The sequence below is a fragment of the Diceros bicornis genome, chromosome X (genome assembly GCF_020826845.1).
Source record: "Diceros bicornis minor isolate mBicDic1 chromosome X, mDicBic1.mat.cur, whole genome shotgun sequence".
Classification (NCBI taxonomy): Eukaryota; Metazoa; Chordata; class Mammalia; order Perissodactyla; family Rhinocerotidae; genus Diceros; species Diceros bicornis.
Genome location: NC_080781.1, coordinates 1,907,367 through 1,930,205, shown reverse-complemented (window position 1 = coordinate 1,930,205; position 22,839 = coordinate 1,907,367). Strand labels below are relative to the sequence as shown.

The following is a 22,839-nucleotide window of genomic DNA, read 5'->3' as shown; positions in this document are numbered from 1 at the left end:
CCCTTCATAGACTAGGAGTCAACAAACAATGGCCATTTGGCCCGCCACTTGCTTTTGTAAATAAAGTTTTATTGGAACACAGCCACGCACATTCATTCACACATCACCTTTGGCTGCTTTTAAGCTACAGCCACAGAGTAAAGCAGTTGCATCAGAGACCATGTGGCCCGCAATGCTGAAAATATTTACTCTCTGGCCCTTTACACAGTTTGCCAACCTTTGCCATAGATCATTCTAGTAACAGTTCTCTGTATAGTACCTTGAACATGGTGTCCTGCTTAAGAGAGTTATTTCAAGACCCTCAAAAATAGTGAATCAGTGTACTCTATTGGTAGAACAATTTCTTACACATAATTTATGCTCAATAAATATCAGTGCAAGCAGGGGCCATATATGCATATAAATGTACATGCAAGATATATTAATTGTCTGTTGCTGTGTAACAAATTATTCTAAGACTTAGGGATTTAAAAAGAAACATTTATGAACTCATACAGTGTCCGGGGGTCAGGAATTTGGAAGTGGCTCAGCCAGGTGGTAGTTCTGGCTCAGTGTATCCCATCAGGTTGCCATTAAGATGTCAACCAAGGGTGCAGGGCTGTGAAGGCTTGACTGGGGATGGAGGACTTGCTTCCAAGATTAGTGACTCTCATGCCTGACAAGCTAGTGCTGGGTGTTGGAAGGAAGCTTCAGCTCTTCTCCACATTTACTTCTCCACAAGGCTGCTTGAGTGTCCTTACAACATGGCTGCCACTTGCCCCAGAGCAAATTTTCTGAGAGACACACAGACAGAAGCCACAATTTTTTCTAGTTCTAGCCTTGGAAGTCACAATCTGTCATTTCTGCAGTATCTTATGGTCACACATGTCAGCCTGTTCGTGGTGGGAAGTGTCTACATGCAGGTGTGAACACCAGGCTGGAATTATTGGGCACCATCTTGGAGGCTGGCTACCTCACATAATTACATCCAAAGAACTCCACGAAGAGCAAAACAACAAGCTTGTACCTAACACTTGAAAGGGAAGCTATCTTCGTCCTTCAATGAAGAGCAGTTATTAATTAGTGAATGCATGAAGAATGACTAGAAATGAAATATTTTAATACAGACATCCAGAAACATCTTTAGACAACTCGACATTTTAAATGAATTCCCCTGTCAAATACTAAGATTGGTTTTATGTTGTGTCTTTCTTTTCAGGAACTATTGGCTTCTCGTGCTGGTGTTGTGCCTGTGTATTCCAACAAGCTCTCCAATCCCCGCTAAACCAAACATCGTTCTGATAATGGCGGATGACCTAGGAATAGGAGATCTCGGCTGCTATGGAAACCATACGATAAGGTAAGGGACTATTATGTAAACTTAAATGTTAGGTTTCCTAAAATAGTAGGCCTGGCTCCCAAATTTTCCAAAAAAAAGATACAAGAACAAGAATATAGAATCCAGACATCATTCAAAGTTTTATTTTATCTTTAATTCCAATAAGCTCAGATCTTTATAGGGAAGACCATAAACCACAAAAGAAATTCAGCTGCATTTGCCTTTTCTCATCCTCTAAAATGGTGAATATCACAGAGTCAAGAGAGATCCTTGCCACTGAAACAATCCAATCTATATTGACAAAAATATAACCCACTGAATAGTTACCCCGTAGGAGCCTATATTTTGCAATGTCTTGGCAGGCTTTTTCAAAGTCATGGTTCCAAGGACCAAGTAGACAAATGAGAGACCATCTAAAGTCTTCAGAACGAGTTTCTTTAAATGAAATGTATCCAGATAACAATTTATTCCGGACTATTCTGAACCTTTTCAGTTAGATGAAGAACATTCATTTTGCTAATGGAAAAGGCTAGACTACCTCTAGGGTATTTTGAACTTGGGAGCCTTTCTGACAACTGGTGGCCTTTTCATTAATGCCTTTGAGCTGCGTGTTGGTGCTTCATAATTTAGAATTCTGGTGCAGAGACAAGGCTGGGGAGGGGGTTGCAAACTCCTAGCTTATCTATGGGTTTTAGCACCTAACGGTTGCTGATTGCAATAAAGGAGGGCATTGGATGTGGTCATTGAAGGTACAAAGTGTCCTGTCTCAGTGACGTCAATCAGAACGGTGACCTACAATCGATACTTGTTGTGTAAAGATGCCGTTTGCTTCCCTCGTTGATCTCATGCCCAGGGCTGTAGATGATCAGAGTAGGATTGCCAACAAGATCTATTCTCCTGACACCCCTCTCCTTGGCCATGGGAGTCATCTCCAGGTCCAGTTCTGACTGTATTTCCTCTTCTTTATGGCCTCTTTATCTTAGGACCCCCAATATTGACCAGCTTGCGAGGGAAGGCGTCCGTCTGACCCAGCACATCGCTGCAGCTTCGATGTGCACTCCCAGTAGGGCAGCCTTCTTGACTGGACGATACCCCATTCGATCAGGTGCGTAAATACCTGATATTTACATCACAGCACCGTAATCAAACACACTCTCCACATCCCTTACTAGTAGGTGTGGCTGTTTATGCTTCTTTACTATCAGCACAAGTAAGTTCAGAAGAAGCAAGTCCAGACAGTGCATGGATCCTCGCGTGGTGTGTTCCTGTGAGTAGGGGTCACATCAGCCAGCAGAGTGGGTTTTCTCTGAGCAGGTATTTGGAACTCACACCAGAAGTAGTGGTGATGGATGGTGAGATTCTGGACGATGGAAGAAGGAAGAGAGCAAGATATTATGGGTTAAATTGTGTCCCCCAAAACATATATAGAAGTTTTAAGTCCTGGAACCTGCAATTGGGACCTTATTTGGGAAAACGGTCTTTGCAAATGGGATTAAGTGAAGGGTGGAGATGAGGTCATCCTGGATGAGGGTGGCCCTAAATCCAATGACAGTGTACTCATCAGAGACAGAAGAGGAGACACAGACACAGAGGAGAAGCCACATGGAGATGGAAGCAGAGATGGGAGGGAGGTGGCCACCAGCCCAGGGACGCCTGGAGCCCCAGAAGCTGGAAGAGGTGGGAAGGACCTTTCACTGGAGCCTCTGGAGGGAGCACGGCCCTGCGACTCCTTCATCTCAAACTTCTTATCTCCAGGATGGGGAGAGGATGAATTTCTATGGTTTAAGCCCCCCAGTGTGTGGCCATTTGTTATTGCAGCCACAGGAGACTCATACACAAAACATGGTGGGCAAGAGGATTCAGAGTTCAAGGAGTCCCGCAATTGAGTCAGACACAAACTGTTTTCAAGCAAGTATCACTCATTCCTCTTTACCACAGAGGGCTGGGCATGTCTTGTGTCCTGCTCGAGGTTATGCAACTCCTACCAGCATTGGGGTTATAACTGTGCTCTCCAGTCTCCTAGAATGTTCTTCCACCTGTCTATAGGAGGGCTACGTGCTGACCACCTGTGAACATGCTCCTTCACCTCCTGATGACAGCTTACTATGGGGTGAAGGTTGTCCTGTTCCTCACTTCCCATTTGCTCCTCTCTTAGAGTTCTTCTAGTTGTAAGCAACTGGACATTTGGGCAAAGTGTATCAACATCCTATGGCTGCCATAGAAATGGCCACAGACTCAGTGGCTTTAAGCAACACAAATATATCATCTTCCAGCTCTGGAGGTCCAAAGACAAAAATAGGTCTCACGGGGCTCAAATCAAGACATCATCAAGGCTGGTTCCCTCTGGACCCTCTAGGGGAGAAGCCATTTCCTTGCCTCTTCCAGCTTCCAGAGGCTGCCCACATTCCTTGGCTGACGGCCCCTTCCTCCATTGTTAAGCCAGCAATGCCTGGTTGAGTTTTTCTGATGCTGCATCACTCTGACACTCTTATTCTGTCTTCGAATCTCTCTGTCTCCCTCTTATAAGGGCCCTGGTGATGACATTGAGCCCACCAATGTAGTCCAAGATCATCCCCCATCTCAAGATCCTTAATCATATCTGCAAAGTCCCTTTGCCATATAAGGTAACATTCTCAGCTTCCAGGGTTTAGGATGTGAACATTATGGGGGCCATTATTCTGTCCACCTCATGGGGATTAGGATGTGGACATTTTTGGGGACATTATTCTACCACACGGGGATTAGGATGTGGACATCTTTGGGGACATTATTCTGTCTACCACATGGGGATTAGGACGTGCACATCTTTGGGGACATTATTCTGTCTACCACATGGGGATTAGGATGTGCACATCTTTTGGGACATTATTCTGTCTACCACATGGGGATCAGGACGTGGACATCATTGGGGACATTATTCTGTCTACCACACGGGGATTAGGACCTGAACATCTTTGGGAAAATTATTCTGACTACTATGTGGGGATTAGGATGTAGACATCTTTAGGGCCCTCTATTCTATCTACCACAGTGTTTTAAGCAAATGAAATGAGAGGGGAGATTGGAACACCTGCCCATTAATTTATGTAAATATAGCAGTTAAGGGGTGACCTAGTGTCAGGCATGGCTGGCTATTCTGGATTCAAGGATGTCCCTCAACTTGCCTTTCTCCATCTCTGGGTTGGCATACCCTTCCTCGTGGTGACCAGATGGCCCCCAGCCAATATACAGTTATTCATTTGCCTACTTCAAGGCCACTGGGAAAAGGAAAGCTTACTCACTCCAATATTTTCCCTCAAAGTCCCAGAACAGAGTCTTTTGAGATAAACCTGGATTGTATGTCCTCCCCTGAGCCCATCTCAGGGCCTCAAGTCCATTCCACCCAACCCACATGGGGACCACGGAGTTCCAAAGACAGCAGGTACTGTTGACAAAGGAAGGGAGAAAGCCCACAGGGCAGGCAGAGACGATAGATGCCCCTCAATTTTGCACTGGGGTCTTTTGTCCTTAAAGCCCTTCGATGAGAACAAAAATGCACAGGCTCATGGGAAGTGTTGAACAAGGTCCTCCAATCATGAGGCGTGGCGTGTAGAATTATCTACCCTTGTGCCAGAGGATGCAGCCTTAAAGGGAGATGAACCACAGCTTAGCTTCCTGCATTCAAGTTTGTTTCCCTTGGTCCCCAAATCCAGGGATGGCTTCAGAGACCGAAACTCGAATTCTACGCTGGGCGGCTGCATCGGGGGGCCTCCCTCCTAATGAGACCACCTTTGCCAAGATCCTGCAGCAGGAAGGCTACGCCACAGGGCTGGTGGGTAGGTACTCCACCCAGGGAGTGTGTCGTGGTTGCTTTCCATTGCCTTCCAAATATATCCTAGCAAAGGAGTTATCGCCAAATTGCCTATGGTGAAGACAAATAATATCAGGGAGATAAGACCATTTAGAAACTTCTGGAAATGCTATAAAGAGCTATCATATGCATTCTCAAGAAAGAGAAATGAATCCCAATTCTGTCCAGTCTATGATTCTCCCTGAATCACGAGATTGTATATTTGCATATTGACACCCACTGTTATGACAGCTTCATTAAACCTTGACTACAAATCCATGGGAGAAATGATTTTAGATCTGTATTAATATTTCATTGTCACTAATCAGCCTGAAGCATTTGAAGTGAGATTGGCCAAATATAAATAATGTAAAACTCAGTGAAAAACAGAATTTGAATACAAACATCTAAGAAGGTTAATGTGTAATCAAGAAAATATGTTAAGATGATACTTATAACTCTGATGAAAATATACTGATCTAACTTTGGAGTTACAACTTCTGACTATTTATTTAGTATCACCAGGTCACCCAGTGGGTTTCCTGGACTACATTGGAATTATAACCAATAACAAAAAGTAGACTCAATAGCCCCGACCTTAACAAGCTCCAGGTTGAAAGGAAATGACGCCGGTGTGTGAAATTCCCAGAGTTGTGATATTGCACCTTAAAAGGCTGCAGAACTTGGGGCAGCAAGGAAGCTTTCTTGGTAGGGGGGAGGTTGTGTCTAAGGTCATAAAGGATTAATTGGCAAGGGATTGAAATAGATGAAGTGACATGCCCTCACAGTTGGACAAACAGCATGAGCAGATGACAAACTGTCAAGATCCACCAGAGTTGGGCAAAGTGGATTTTTCTGGGACTAGCAAACATGAGGTTGGAAGGAGAAGGGGCGGTAGTTAAGAATTTTGGCTTCTAAGACGTGGAGTTCTGATTTAAATTGGGAAGTCACTGCATCCTTCTGAGCAGCTGAGTGGTAGAAGAGGACAATGGAAGGAGGCTTGGCGTGAAGCTTCCCAGGCAACTTGTGGCTCCTGTGAGATACAGTGAGAGCTTGTAGACATATAGAAGTAATGAGTAAGTGGTCTGAGGCTGTAGCTTTGGAAAGAGAAAGACATCAATGCCTGAACTTCAAAGTCAAAAGCATGGCTGTTGTTTACATATAAATTAATCACCAGTCCCTTATCAATGAGGGAACCAACAGGATGGTAAGGCTGACAAAAAGGAGGCTCAAAGAGGATACAATTGCATAACAGAAAAAAGCTATTTGGTAACAAGTCAACTGTATACGAACAATGAAAGGAAAAAATTTCCACATGAGATGGCCAAGTTTTCTACAGCACTCATTAATGTCCTCCGGGTAATCAACTGCGTTCCTGTGGTTAACATTGCTACCAGACATAAAGAGTTCTGTAGTTTGTCAGTCTTTTACAAGCTAACATCTAACTCCTGGATGTGAATTAACCATAATATTAAGTCACATAATACATCACTTAAAAGCAGTAGTTCTCAAAGTGTGGTCCATGGACCAGCAGCCATGACACCACCTGGGAACTGGTTAGAAAGGCAGATCCTCAGGACTGTTCCAGACCTGCTGAGTCTGAAACTCCAAAGTGAAGCCCTGGAGTCTATTTTTACCAGCCTTCCAGGGGATTCTGAGTTGGAGGACCGTTGCCCTTAAGAATCATTGATCCTTGGAAGGACCTGTTACACATTGATCCCGTGGACACACAGTCATTCTTTCACCTCTTTCCTGAGCATTGAATATTTTTCTTAACCAAGTTAAAATCTAACAGAGCTTGTGAGGAGACCAGAGGGTTTAACGTGTGCTTATGTAAGAGGGAGGAAGAGGAATATTTCAAACAGCAGGATGACGCCATGAGTAGGAACAATAGTTGGGAAGTTTTGAATGGGTTCTGCTAGAGCTGGGAAACCAGTTAGAGCCTTAAGGAAGAAGAAAAAGCCAGGATTTTAATCCTATGCAAAGCCTGATACGACATCAGAAAACCAGGGAATGGATCTTCCAGTTCTGAGCTGGTGGTCTTTGAGATTCTCAGGGATCTCCTCCAAAAGACAGGCGACAGTCATTGCCCATCTCAGAGAGGTGTTAAAAAGTGCAGAAATGCATGTGAAATCGCTTACAAAAAATGATAAAAAGCTACACCTATTGGAAGGGTGACCAGTACTCTAAGTAGGTCCGCAATGTCCTTATAACGCATATCAGACACTGAATGAGTTGCACTTTTACAGACTGAGGATCAATGTTCAACCCATTGGCCAAAATGATGTATTTCACATAGTTGTGTGAGCAGAATGAGATGCTTTTTGGTTTTTCCTTGGTTTATTTTTGGTAGATGTATAGTATTTAATAGCACAGCTCATTCAACATTTTACTATCAAACATATCTTTTTACGTAGAGGAAGAGAACATCACAAAAATACAGACTGCAAGAAAACAAACTGGGAAATAGTTTCATGTGAGATCTACGGACCACAAATGTGATTTTTGAAAATTAAAAAGGTTTGGGTCAATATCTAGATCAAGGATAGATTTGTGTGATGTTTCACGTTAATAACCATTACTTTGATTGCATTTTCTCTTTTAAAAATATGACTCATGCCTGGACAACAAAATCATTTAATAAAATGATATTTGGTTTCATGTTTGTTTAAAAAAAAGACAAGCTTTGCTCTTCAGAAACCCACCCTAGGGTTAAACCGATATTTATGTGGTTTTTAAAAAAATTTTATTGTCGTAAAATACACATAACACAAAATTTACCATCTTAACTATTTTTAAGTGCACAGTTCAGTGACATTAAGCACTTTCACATTGTTGTGCAACCATCCTCACCACCTATCTCCAGAACTGTTCCCATATTGCAAAATTGAAACTGTTCCCATTAAACACTAACTCCCCTTCCCTTCTCCCCCAGCCCCTGGCACCCACCATTCTTGCTTGGAATTTTTTATTTATTTATTTATTTAATCTTTTTTTTTTTTATTGTGAAATCTTTGTTGTACATTATTGTTTATCAGTCGCCATATAAGTGCATCCCTCCACCCCTTGTGCCCACCCCCCAGCCCCCAGCCCCTGGTAACCACCAAACAGTTCTATCCGTCCGTGTGTTGGTTTATCTTCCACATATGAGTGAAATCATGCACTGTTTGTCTTTCTCTTTCTGGCTTATTTCACTTAACATAATACCCTCCAGGTCCATCCATGTTGTTGCAAATGGGACGATTTTGTCTTTTTTTATGGCTGAGTAGTAGTCCATGGTATATATATACCATGTCTTCTCTATCCATTCATTAGTGGAGGGACACTTGGGTTGTTTCCACGTCTTGGCTATAGTGAATAATGCTGTGATGAACATAGGGCTGCATAAGCCTCTTTGGATTGTTGATTTCAGGTTCTTTGGGTAGATACCCAGTAGTGGGATAGCTGGATCATAAGGTATTTCTGTTTTTAATTTCTTGAGGAATCTCCATACTGTTTTCCGTAGAGGCTGTACCACTTTGCATTCCCACCAGCAGTGGAATTTTTTAAAAGAACCCTACAGAAAAGCTTTCCCCCCTAACAATCCAGCGTGCACATCTTCCTGCTCAGGGAGCAGATAACTACCCATGGACCACCATGGCTAGGATGCACAAGCCATTTAGCAGAACAAGAGAACCACACGGGACATGTGCCTTCTACAAGGACCAAAGGTGGTTTCTGATTTAGCAAAGCCTCTGCTCGGCTCTACCTTCTGATGAATACCACCCAATTCTATGTTTTGTCTCCCCAAACGGTTCCTTCCTGGACCAGGGAAGTGGCACCTGGGAGTGAGCTGTGACTCTCGAAATGACCACTGCCATCACCCCCTCAACCACGGATTCCGCTATTTTTACGGCATGCCCTTGACGCTGATGCTGGACTGCGGAAATAAACACAACCAGAAGGGCCAAGCCCTGAGGGCCAGCTACTGGTTCTGCACGTGGACGCTGGCCTACATGCTGCTCTTCTTGGCCCTGGGCAAGCTTACGGGCTGCCTCCCCATCTCCTGGAAGATGGTGGGCTGCTTCGGCGTCTGTGTGCTCCTCTTCTTCGTCTCCTGGTACTCCAGTTACGGCTTCACCAGGCACTGGGACTGCATCCTCATGAGGAACCACGCCGTGCGCGAGCAGTCGATGGTGCTGGAAAGAGCACCTTCTCTCCTCCTGCGGGAGGCGACTTCCTTTATCGAAAGGTAGTGACCAGTTCCGTCTATTCTATGCGAATGAGGAGAAGACATGCCAGGGAATATTTTTTTCCTAAATTGCAAAATGTTAATGGTTAAAAATAATGTTCTGTTCAAGTACATATACCGCCAGGAGTGGCCGTAGGTAGATAATTTCATTTTTAAATGACACGTGTTGAGTCTTCCAGGAAGATGCTGTGTATATGGTTTCTAAATTAGTTTTTTCTTTTGGAAAATTCTTCATTTCTTGATGAAGTAATATATTTCGGTGTTTTCAAAAGCAGGTGCAGTGAAATAGCGCCCTCCTCACCCAGCCGCTAGCTACACCTTCCTCTCCCCGGAGGCAAAACATTGATGAGTTTTGTATAAATGCCTCAAGGGATATTTTATGCATTATTACCCAAGTATACATAAACATTCTCTCTCACCTGCACCGTTCTTTGTGAAGTGTTGACGTATTTGTTGGCTGCTTCACTTTGCTTGCTAAATCTATATTGTTTCTGCTCGCAATTTGCCTGGAAAGTTTGCCACTGAATTGGGTTGACATCTATCTTGAATTTGAAGTTCAAGAAAACTCATTTAAGCTGTTGTAACTTTCATTGTAGAAATAATCTACATACACTTCACTTGTTTTTTTTAAAGGATCACTCACCTTGTGCTTAGATAGCATGAGAAAAAGCTAGGGTGGGATTCAGTACAATGAGTTCCCTCTCACATGGTGCCATTTTTCCCACACTGCTGGACTTCCACAGTTTCATATCACCTGTTGTCCTCGTGTGGTAATGGAAAGGAACTCTCAGTTCTCACTATTTCTGTTGAGTTCTGCTGGCTCTGTGGATGTCAAATCCCAGAAGTTGCTTATAACTCCAACCAAGAAGCTGTCGGCAAGCATGAAGAGAGAGCTCAAGAAATCGGTTTTTAGAGGGCTGAACTATTTAAGTATCTACTTGGAGAACATACACATTTATGTCTCTCTTTTAAAATGCTTTCTTCCATGTATTAAACTTGGTCAGTTGTCTCCCAAATGCTTTGTCCTTGCGGGTACAAGTAACCCAACATTGGGTCCGCAGTTAGATTTGACCTGCTATCATCGGATCCTGTGAATCCTCCACAAAATGAGTGACCTATTAAAAAAATGTAGATAGATTATAATAGGTCACATTTTTAAATAGATCCTGTCATATGATAGATCTATAAAATGTCTATCTGAATATCAATCTATATTTTTATTGTCATATTTTTTAAGTAGATCATATTGTATGATAGATCTATAAAATATCTATTTATATATCTTCAATTAGGAGATAATCTTTTTATCTATCAATATCTATTATCTATCTATATCTATCATCTATCTATATCTATCTATCTACGCTCATCTATCTATCATCTCTGTCTATCTATCATCTATATCTATTGATCTATTATCTATCAATCATCTATCTATCATCTATCTATTATCAACCTATCACCTATCTATATCTATCTGTCTATCTGTCTATCTATCTATCTGTCTATCTATCTATCTATCTATCTAACTTTGTATCATCTTCTAACTCAGGTTCTTTTGGACCAATTGTTTCCAACTTTGTGAAACCATTGTGACCTCTTTTGTTCTAGAATAGTTAATGATCTTATATCTGGATGTTTTTCACCCAGATATAAGCAGGGGCCCTTCCTGTTCTTCCTTGCACTTTTGCAAGTGCACATACCTCTTACCACAACCAGAAACTTCCTTGGGAGAAGCCAGCACAGCCTCTATGGAGACAACGTGGAGGAGATGGACTGGATAGTGGGTGAGTTCTCCCAACAGCACCCAGCTCCACACAACGCCAGCAGTGCTCCCCCGAGCTGTCGTGACACCTGGCTCCAGCTTCAAGGCCGTCCCCTCCCACGCCACAGCAGAAGTCGGGCACATGGCTGCAAGGCCGCCCGGCCACTGGCAGAACAGACCCACTCCTGCTGGTCCCAGAGCAGCAGTGCCCAACAAACCCACACGCTGGGTTACTGGGAGCTCTAAAATACGCTGAGTCCCGGGACCCACCCCAGAAATGCTGCCTGGGCGTTAGGTGTTTAAGAGCGTCCGGGTGATCCTACTATGCAGCCCAAGTTGTGAGCCCACTGACGCAGCGTGACGTAAATCTTCTTAAGTGCCTTTTAAAAGAAGGGGTGCTTTTCTCATTATAGAATAAATACCATTTGTTGGAAAATATTTGGAAACTATAGGTTACCTAGAGACAAAGGGAAAATCCATCAGTATCTGTATTTTAGAATCCATAAATCATTATATTAATATAATATAATATATATTACATATTATTTTATGTTAATTACCTAATGTATTACATATAATATATATTATTGTGTAATATTAATTATCTAATGTATTGTATATATATTTGGGATCCATAGACCGTTATATATATATATATATAACATACATTACATATAATATGTATACATACACATATTTTTATGTATATATATATTTATGTGTATATATATACACATATATTTATCTATATAATATACATTGCATATAATATGTACATATATATACACACACACACATATATCTCTCTCCTTGTGTGCATAAGTAACTCAGCTACAAGAATCTATGCATACAGACATAAAAGAAGGATGGTTCTGCAATCAGGTTTAAATTACTATCATGGGATCCTAAGAGTTTTCCAAAAAACAAGTGACTTACTAAGAAATGTATATTCAGGGCCAGGCTGGTGGCATAGTGATAAAGTTCACATGCTCCCCTTCAGTGGCCCAGGGTTCTCAGGTTCAGATCTAGGGTGCGGACCTATGCACGGTTTATCAAGCCATGCTGTGGCGGCGTCCCACATATAAAGTAGAGGAAGTTGGGCATGGATGTTAGCCCAGGGCCAATCTTCCTCAGCAAAAAGAGGAGGATTGGCAACAGATGTTAGTTCAGGGCTAATCTTCCTCACACACACACAAAAAGAAATAAATAGTCTCCATAATAAAATAATATAATATATGTAATGGTCTATGGATCCCAAATATATATATTTGTTAGATAATCAATATTATAATTAACATATAATATAAATGTATAATTTTAATTATACATTTATATTATCATATATAATTAAGTGATATAATATTAATATATAGTATACATATTTTATATTATTTTGTTATATATAAATCATATGATTACATATACATATAAACATATAATATGTAATTGTATAATATAATATGCTTACAGTCCTGCACCACATAATGATGTTTTGGTCAACGATGGACCACACCTATGATAGTGGTCCCATAGATTAGCACCATATAGCTTAGTTGTGTAGTAGGCTGTACCATCTAGGTTTGTGTAAGTGTGCTCTGTCATGTTCACACAACGACAAAATCACCTAATGATGCATTTCTCAGAACATCTACCCATCATTAAGTGACAGATGACTGTATTGTCTTGTATTTATTATATTTTATTACATACAATGCTTTTACCCCAAAGAACACGTTGGGAGAGGCTGTTGATCGGGTGAGCCAGTGATAGGCAGTTGACAGAGTGGCCCAGTAGAGAGGAGAGAGTTGGGGTGGATGTCCACAGGTGGTATCAAGGGCTGCAGAAAAAGTGGACTAAGGTATGGAGGACGCTCTGCTGTGGATGCACATTGATGGTAAAATGGGGAGGCATCTACTGATGTGCCTGATGCTTCTTTTTGCACCATCTCTAAGGGATGCAGAGAGCAGGTCTTTGTTTCTGCCTGTGTCTCAGCCTTTCCTGTCCAGGCAGACGATTAAATACCCCAGGTTTCTCTTGCCCAAACTGCGATCCTCTCATTCTCATTTCCGGGGACCCTCTTCCTGCCCCATGAGCCTTTCTGCTAGGTCACAGAGTGCAGTGAGCCGCTACCTGTTGTATTCAGTTGATGCATTAACACTCAGGAGTTTCTTCAGGGGACCACTCAGGTAGACAGCCTGGCCTGACAACACATCACGCCTGGCCCAGTTGGTTGGATGCAATGCTCGAAAACCAATGGGCAGAGAGACCAACACGTGAAGGACACCGTTGCATGACGCATTTGATGATCGATGGTCCTGTCCCTCTGCTCATTCTAGCCTCTGGCTTCTTGCTGTAGGTCAAGTTCTCGATACCCTTGACAAAGAAGGCTTGACCAACCACACGCTCGTGTATTTCACCTCGGACCATGGCGCCTTCATAGAGGGCCGCATAGGAGACACTCCACTGGGAGGCTCAAATGGAATCTACAGAGGTGGGGAATTTCCACTGTGTCTTAGTCTGAAATCTTGTGGACATCTCAGCTGCAGGAACTCCTTCTAGTTTAAAAACGCAATATAACCCAAGAGAATGGATAGACGCCTAGATAGGAGCAAGCGATCTGACTTTCAGAAAATCGGAAGAACGTCTTACAGGTGGAGTGGTGAGTTGGACACTGGAGTGCCCACAGGGACGTGAGAGCTCCACCATTTTCCTGATGCGATTTCTCCTGTGGCAGAGGATACTTGCAGAATTTAGCTGGAGGGCTCACAGATTCAAAGGGATACCCTCAGAGAGGACGGTTGCTTGCTTTGTGATTCTGTCCGTTTTAGATATTTAGATATTTAGATATTTTCTTTCTATTTCGCAAATGTTCCCTTAACCCTCATTTTTCTAAGCTCTGAGGAGTGTCTCGGGCCAGGGATGTTCAGAGAGAGCCTAGTCCTGAACCAACAGAGATGGGGCCAGTGAAGGCAGCCCTCAGGCTTGCTACCCATCACCAACTCCATATTCCCTTCTCTGTATTATTTTGTTAGGGCTGGCATAACAAAGTACCACACACTGAATGGCTTCAACAACAGGAATTTGTTCTCCTACAATCTTGGAGGCTGGAAGTCTAAAATCAAGAAGTCAACAAGGTTGATTCCTTTTGGGGGCACCAGAGAAGGATCTGTTCCAGACCTCTCTCCCAGCTCCTGGTAGCCTCAGGCACTCCTTGGAGTGTAGACGCCGTCTTCTCCCCATGTCCTCACATGGTGGTCCCTCTGTGCGTGTCTGTGTCCTCATCTCCTCTTGTTTTTTTTTTTTTGTAATTATCTTATTGAGGTCATATAACGTGTAATTTTAGGTGTACATTATTATGTATCAGTTTCTGCATAGACTGCATGTTCACCACCAATAGTCTAGTTTTTATCCATCACCATACATATGTGCCTTTACCCCTTTTGCCCTCCCCTCACCCCCTTCTCCTTTGGTAACCACTAATCTGTTCTCATTACCTATGTGTTTGTTTATCCTCCAAATATGAGTAAAATCATGCAGTGTTTGTCTTTCTCTGTCTGACTTATTTCACTTAGCATAATATCCTCAAGGTCCATCCATGTTGTTACAAATGGCACCATTTTGTCTTTTTTACGGCTGAGTAGTATTCCATTGCGTATATATACCACATTTCTTTATCCGTTCATCCATTGACGGGCACTTGGATTGTTTCCACGACTGGGCTAATCTCCTCTTCTTACAAAGACACCAGTCCTATTTGATCAGGCCCCACCCTACGGACCTCATCTTAACTTGATTACCTCTGCAAAGACTCTATTTCCAAAGTCACATTCACAAATGCTGGGGGTTAGAACTTCTACATCTTTTGGGGGATGCAATTCTACCCATAACATTCTCCTTGGGGGAAGTGGAAATCCCACTTCCCTCAGCTGTGTCAGGATGTGGAAATCAGGCATGGTCATCTCCCATCATGGTAACACCCTCCCACCTCAGAGGTGAGAGTGTAGACCGCTGTGCTCAACTGGACTGTTGCTGGAAGAAGGAAGATGTGAGTTGGTGGGGGGAACACTGACGTGCTGTAAGTGACAGAAATCAAGACTGCCGGGCAGCCAGGGTGTGTAGTGGACACCCTTCCACCAAACCAGCCACGGGGGTTGCTGGGACTTGTATCTGAGAGAATAACATAATACAATGGTTCTCACCTGGGAGCAATTCTGTCTCCCTCGGAACACTGGCAATGTCTGGGGACATTTTTGGTTGTCACTTCTCAGGGGTGATGTTACTGCGTCTGGTGGGTGGAGATCAAGCATACTGCTCAACATCCTACAGTGCACAGGATGGCCCACCACAGAGAGTCATCCAGTCCCAAATGTCCACAGTGCTGAGGCTGACAAACTTGGATATGAAGGGACCTAGTGTGGAGACCAGGCAGAATTGTTAAATTAGCTTTTGTTATGGGCTGAACTGTGTCCCTCAAAATCGTGTGTTGAAGCCCTAACCCCAGCACCTCAGAATGTGGCTCTATTTGGAGATGGGTCTTTAAAGAGGTGATGAAGGTAAAATGAGGTCAGTAGGGTGGGCCCTGATCCAATAGGACTGGTGTCCTTATGAGAAGAGGAGATGAGGACACAGACACGAACAGAGGGACGACCATGTGAGGACACGGGGAGAAGACGGCATCTACATGCTAAGGAGAGAGGCCTCAGGAGGAACCAGCCCTGTGACACCTGGATCTCAGATTCCAGCCTCCAGGATGGGGAGAAATAAATGTCTGTTGTATAAGCCGCCCAGTCTGGGGTCCTTTGTTAGGGCAGCCCTAGCCAACTAACACAGTATCTGTATAAAAATTATTATTTCCTGTTTTGTTTTCTGCCAAATAGGGAAACCTTGAAACTCTAAGAGACTTTAATCCTTCAAGACTAAAGTTAAAGTCCACACTATTACACCCCCAAAATTTGATGATGATGATGATTTTTGCAGGCACCAAATGAAAGTGTTGTGTTAGGTAATCACTATTGGTTCTTCCATCTTGAATATTCTGTGATGATATGTCCATAGTGTGATGTAACGCCTTGTTTTTGGTGGTGATTTTTTCTTTCTTCCTTTTTTTTTTTTTTGCTCAGGTGGCAAAGGGATGGGTGGCTGGGAGGGCGGCATCCGTGTCCCGGGGATATTCCGGTGGCCTGGGGTGCTGCCAGCTGGCCGAGTGATCCAGGAGCCCACCAGCCTGATGGATGTCTTCCCCACCGTGGTCCAGCTGGGGGGTGGCCAGATACCCCAGGACAGGTAAGTGTGTATTGAAATCGCCTGCTCCCTCATTCCTGAGAGCTCTCCCTTCATTCTCACACATTTAGGGGGACAACGCAACATTAGGGCATTTTAAAAAATCTTCTTCCTCCAATGTAGTGGAACTGAATAATTGAAAAAAATACTGGTGGACGATCAAGAGAACTTATACTAAAGTTAAGCATGGGAAATGATACCCATTCTCATAGCTGTACACACAACATTGTACTAGAGGTTCTAGCTGGAATGACATGACGAGAAAGAGAATAAAAATTACAAGGATTGGAAAGGAATTAGAAAAATCTGAATATCATCCACAAATGATATGATTATCATTTTATCACTGGATAAAAATCTCAGAGAATCTACAAAGAAAATAATAAAGGTATTAAGAAAGTTCACAAGGTTATGGAATACCATTCCATTCTACCATTCACACACAAGATCAAATGGCCAAAATGCAATTCTAAAAATATCATTTTTTAATAGCCACATGCACTGTAAGATCCTAGGAATAAAGTTAACAAATGAAATAAAAAAATTAACAAACGTTAACAAGTGATATGAAAGGTTTAAGGAGAAATAATTGAATATTAATAAAATTAATATTAATCAACAAATTAATATATTATAATATATTATATTAAATATATTTATATTTTATATATAAGTATAAATATATAATAAATATAATAATATAGTTATTAAATAATAAATACATAATATATTTATTGAATAATAAATAAATATTGATTTAATATTAATAAATTAATAAATATTAATAAAATGTTAAGTATTTTAATAAACAGAGAGATTACCAAATTCACAGACAGGAATACTCAATATTGTAAAGCTGACATTTCCCCCAAATTCAGCGATAAATTCAACGTGATTCTAATCCGAACCCAACCACCTTTTTCTGTGGTGGTTACAGACTTTGAGAAGTAGATGTTGAAACGCATCTGATAAAGAGCCATGAGGAACCACAGTTCTGAAGAGCCAAGGCTCCCGTAAACCTTCGTCATTAGACCCCGTGGTGTTGGCTCAGAAACAGGCACACGCAGAGGCGTGTCAATGGGTATATTTATGTATCTGTTGAAATAGATGCAGGCAGATGAGAGACATGAGCCGCATGTTGAACAGGACAGAAGTGGCCTGAGAGAGGAGAAGCCGTGGTTCACAAGTGATGGAGGCTCTCACGGTGGTGACAGCAGATCGCCACCCGGTGCAGCATTCAATGACCCCACTGTCGCTCTGCTCTCCCCACACAGGGTGATCGACGGGCGGGACCTGATGCCCCTCCTGCTCAGCCAGGTCCCGCACTCCGAGCATGAATTCCTCTTTCATTACTGCGGCTCCCGGATGCACGCGGCCCGCTGGCACCAGCGCGAAGGTGAGTGGTACCATGCATGTCGCCCTCCGGGGCTGGGAGCTGGGAAGACGGAAAACCCAGGAGGCTGCAGGGTGGTTTGGGAGGTGCTTCCAGTGACATCTCCAGGGGGCTGCAGATTAGCCCAAAGCAGGATGATCAGGAATCCCGAAGGCGCCCACCTGGACCTCATTTGCTGGACCCTAAGTCAAGATGGATGAACCAGGAAAGAAGCGTGTGCCATCTGTGGGATTAAGTTTGGAGAGACAGCTGGATTCCAGAATGCTCTCCCTAGTACTTCTGGGGATTTAAGATAAACAACAGCAGAGACTATTTGGCCTTGGAACATTGCACAAAATTCAGGACATAGGGCTGCTGTTTCTTCAGCTCTGATGCATGTCACTTCATAAGATCTTACAGAATAATGCCCAATGGGTATTTGATATAGAGGGTTATTAATAAGCCTGCTCAGCCTGTTTTTTTTCCAAATGTCTGATGAGAAACCCCCAAAACCAGCCAGGTGATGGATCTGTTTCCAGGCACGAAGTAAACATCATGCTTCGATACACTGATTTGCTAATGGCCACCGATTGGTTGTAGGATTTGGGTGCCCGATCATAAAAGAACGTAGGTCTCTAGCTTATATCTTATCTATGAATCTCACTCTTGTCCATAAGAGGAGAGACGCCCACAGGATTCACTGCTTCATCTACGGAAGAAAATGCTTTCATGTGGCTATCTCGAGTGTTTTATTAGCAGCTCTATATGTAACACAAATCAGGTATTCGGGAACAAATCAATATCTGTGCCCCTGGAAAAGCCATGTGGGATGGAGGGAGCAGAGAGGAGCCAAATCTGGTTGACTGGCAGCAAAAACACAGCTGATCATACTCTTTGCTAAGACAGTGCTTGTACATAACTTTACAGACGGCTTCCTACAAGCTCTCTGAGTTTAAAAAACGATAATTTTCTGTAATGCAGAATAAAGTAAAGTGAAGAGGTCATGTTATTGATGGACTTTACTCCTTCCAGACTAAAGTTACAATGCACAATATTCCACCCATCGCCCAAAGTCTGTCCACTCCACCTTCCACCTCTTCTCGGACACCTGTAGCCCCCAAGCCCCAAAGCAGGTGTTAGCCAGGGAGGGTCAGCCAGGGTCCACCAAGCTCCACCCTTATAGAGTGAATTGTTCACCCTCTCCAAGGGGCCTGGCCTTCCCTGCCTTGGGTTGACTGCATTAGAAAAGACTTTTTTTATGCAGCCTGGATACAAGTCCCTCATTTGATATGGAGCTCGCCAATCTTTTCTCCCAGTCTGTCTTCTCTTTCCACCCTCTAACAGAACTTTTGCAAAGCAGGAGTTTTTTCATTTGGATGAAGTTTAATTTGTCAACTGCACCTTTCATAATGGTTGTTTTTTTCATATCATATCCAAGGAATCTCTGTTTCAAAGATTTTCTTCTAGGGGTTGTCTAGTTTTAAGTTTCTCATTTAGGCCTATGATTTGAGTTCACATTTGTATAAGCAATTTTATATGGGTGGAATTGCGTCCTCCCCACGCTCAAACTCCTATGTTGAAGCCCTAACCCCTGAGAGCTCAGAATGTGGTTGTATTTGGAGATGGGTCTTTAAAGAGGTGATGAAGGTAAAATGAGGTCATGAGGGTGGGTCCTGATCCAATAGGACTGGTGTCCTTAGGAGAAGGGGAGATGAGGACACAGACACACACAGAGGGACGACCATGTGAGGACATGGGGAGAAGACAGCGTCTACACGCCAAGGAGAGAGGCCTCAGGAGGAACCAGCCCTGCCAACACCTGGGTCTCTGACTCCAGCCTCCAGGACTGTGAGAAATAAATGTCTATTGTTTAAGCCACCCCATTGGTGGTCCTTTGTTAGGGCAGCCCTAGCAACTAATACAAGTGTTCTCTGAGTTCTATGTGGACATTTATATTTTCACCTGTGGATGTCCAGTTGTCTCAGCACATTTGTTGAAAAGACAATCCTTTCTCCACAACATTTCCTTTGCACTTGGCCAAACTCTTGCCTTCATCAGGGGGAATAGTGGGCACCCACACCCAGGGTGTTGGAAGATTAAATGACCGGGAACATCAAACTCTTGGCACGCACCCTCGATATTGGGCATTTTCTATCCTGGTCTCTCCCCACTTTTGAAGTCCTGGCAGTTTATAAAGCATTTTCTGGAGGAGGTCAGAGGTGAATGGAATCTTGAAGAAAAGCCCAGATCTAGACAAACCTAAAGAATGTGCATATGAATTTCCTGGGGTTGCCATAACAAACCATCACAAACTGGGTGATTGAAGCCACAGGAATGTATCCTCCCCCATCCTGGAGACCAGACGTCTGAGTTGAAGGGGTCACAGGGCCATGCTCCCTCCGGAGGCTCCAGGGGAGGGTCCTTCCTGCCTCTTTCAGCTTCTGGGGCTCCAGGCGTCCCTGGGCTGGTGGCCGCCTCCCTCCCATGTGGCTTATCCACTGTCTGTGTCTCTCCTCTTCTGTCTCTTGTAAGAACACCCATCATAGTCAATTGCTTTGAAAATTAAGCAGTACAAGATTTCTTTCCTAACCTGTTTTTCTACACTCTTATCTCAAGTTGGCATCATTACATTTTTACAAATCTCTTACGTGGAGGCTCTTGGTTCCTTGAATAGTAAACGATCAAAAATAGTTCTTGGATGAATTAATAAGTGACTCATTCCAAGAAGTTACAAGAAAAGGCCGGGGGTAAAAACAATCCTTGAGAAACTGCTTTAAAAGGGCATGTCTTTCAACTTTTCTTATAATGCACGTGGCCAAAGAATTTTTTTTGTGCCTTGGTTGAAACTAGGGAGTGGCCTTCCAGAGAAGTTATTTTGGAGAACAAGCAAAACAGGCTGGCAGGTTTAACTAAACCCACCAGGAAATCCATGCATGCAAGATGCAGACTGTGGCTGGACCTGACCCATTGTGGAGACACGGGGAGACCAATGCATGTGATTTTTCTATTGTAACTTTTTCCCCCAGCTTTATTGAGCTGTAATTGGTATATAACATTGTGTAAGTTTAAGATGTACAATGTATTGATTTGATACATTTATACGTTGCAAAATGCTCACCCCGATAGTTAGCTAACACCTGCCTCACGTCACATAGTTACTATTTCTTGTTTGTGGTGAGAACATTTAAGATCCACTCTCTTAGCAACATGCAAGTATATGATACAGTATTATTAGCTATAATCACCATGCTATGTTTGGAATGTCCATTCCCGTCCCCTCCCTGTGTGAGCATCTACGTGACACCACGTCCCGTCTTTCTCTCCACCATTACCGATTTTTCGCGACAGTCCAGTGGAAGATCTTCATCTCTAGGTTTCCACCTCCGATCTGCTATGGGCAGAAATCCGATTTTTTTTTTAAAGCTCATTAGAATTGCATTCAAATAACAACAAATGGGTCCTGAGAGGGGCTGGGGAGTCTCACCTGTGGTTGATTCAGTGTCTCTAGTGTGAGCAGTCCATTTTTTTTTAGTTCTTGCATCTTGGAATATAATAGATGAATGAGGTAGCTGGATTCCAGACAACCAGGAGGTTACAGTGAAGCAGAATTCAATTAACAAACCTGTCCTGACACGTACTGTGGACACGGCAAGGGGATGTCACTTAGAACGAGGCAGGAGCCCGGCCCTGGAGCTGCCCTGGTCGGGGCAGCACACCCACAACCGGTGCAGAAAGAGCTCTTGGAGAGGAGAGAACTGGTCCTATATTGGCCTGACAGGGGCTGCTTCTGCCCCAGTGGAGGGCAGGGACCCTGCACAGAGTCAGCCAAGGGGCTGATCCTTGAAGGACAGGAAGACAGCCAGGGACCCGGGGCAGGGCTTCTGGAAGACAGGGCATAGATTTGAATATGATTCACAGCTCTTGAAATGGGCTGGTTTCAAGAGAAACTAGAAAGTTGCTGCTTCCTCAGAAATTAGAAATGAGGTTTGCTGGTTATTATGCGGAGCAGTGGCAAGACCACGTGAGGACCGAGCACAAGCCCAGGACACTCCCCGTGCTGCGTGAGGCTCCATCAGGGGGGTCGCTCAAAGGGGCTGCAGGATCCCAGGCCACAGCTGGGCTGCTGTAGAACAGGAAGGAGCTCGGTGAGGGGGTGTCCCTCTAATTTGGGGGCAATCACAGCAGGTCACTTCTAACCGCTTGTCCCTCTAAGTGTGGTTTACCCACCAGCAGCTTCGGCGTCCCCGGGGAGCAGGTCTGAAATGCACAGGTTACCTGCAAACCTGCATTCTGCCACATACCAGGGGACAGCCCGACGCCCACCCTAGAGTCTGCTCTGTTTCCTCTCCAGGTGGCCGGCTCTGGAAGGCGCACTTCGAGACGCCCATCTTCTCCCCGGAGGGGGCCGTGGGCTGCTATGCCCAGGGCCTGTGTCCCTGCCACGAGAACGTGGCTCGCCATGACCCGCCCCTGCTCTTCGAGCTCTCCGGGGACCCCTCAGAGGCCACGCCCCTGTCCCCCAGCTTGGAACCCTCATTTCACACTGTGGTCAGCCGCATTGTGGAGGCCACGCGGGCGCACCAGAGGACCCTCACCCCAGTCCCCACGCAGCTCTCGGGCTCCAGCAACATGTGGAAGCCATGGCTGCAGCCCTGCTGCGGCTCCTTCCCGTTCTGTGGATGCCAGGAGAACGCCCACCCCCGTGACGAGCTGTAAAACCGGTGGGGCCCCTTGGAGAGGAGAGAGGAGGGGACACGGGGGACTGTCCCCCGATTACCCCTTCATGCCTGCATCCGCCAACAGTCCACCAGCCTCCAGCCACAGTGTCGACTGCAACATGTACCTGATGGGTTTGCATGAGGTCTTCCTTGATAATACGACATGGGAAACTATTTTTTGATCCCTGCTGAGCCACCAGCACAGAAGAAAAAAAATCAAGAACCAATAAACGCAACAAAATTTAAGTTTTTAAAGTTTGATTCTCCAGATGGAGGTCATGGGCCATCCAATGGCGACAGAGAGAGGGAGATTCCTGGAAGGGGGT

General features: G+C 44.0%; 1 protein-coding gene across 2 annotated transcripts in view; it reads left to right on the top strand.

Moving 5' to 3' along the window:
• Positions 1 to 22,550, top strand: part of LOC131400684 (arylsulfatase D-like) — a 31,069-nt gene extending 8,519 nt beyond the window's left edge. Inside the window, exons 3-11 of one of the 2 annotated variants that reach the window (XM_058535369.1) lie at positions 1,199 to 1,339; positions 2,302 to 2,423; positions 5,011 to 5,133; positions 8,958 to 9,378; positions 11,029 to 11,165; positions 13,500 to 13,634; positions 16,264 to 16,426; positions 17,698 to 17,819; positions 22,147 to 22,550. In XM_058535369.1, coding sequence (XP_058391352.1) covers positions 1,199 to 1,339; positions 2,302 to 2,423; positions 5,011 to 5,133; positions 8,958 to 9,378; positions 11,029 to 11,165; positions 13,500 to 13,634; positions 16,264 to 16,426; positions 17,698 to 17,819; positions 22,147 to 22,511 — 1,729 coding nt within the window. In that variant the 3' untranslated portion in view covers positions 22,512 to 22,550. Of the gene's footprint in view, positions 1 to 1,198; positions 1,340 to 1,692; positions 1,698 to 2,301; positions 2,424 to 5,010; positions 5,134 to 8,957; positions 9,379 to 11,028; positions 11,166 to 13,499; positions 13,635 to 16,263; positions 16,427 to 17,697; positions 17,820 to 22,146 lie in introns of both variants that reach the window. The other variant, XM_058535370.1, reaches the window with a different exon arrangement.
• Positions 22,551 to 22,839: the final 289 nt, after the last annotated feature.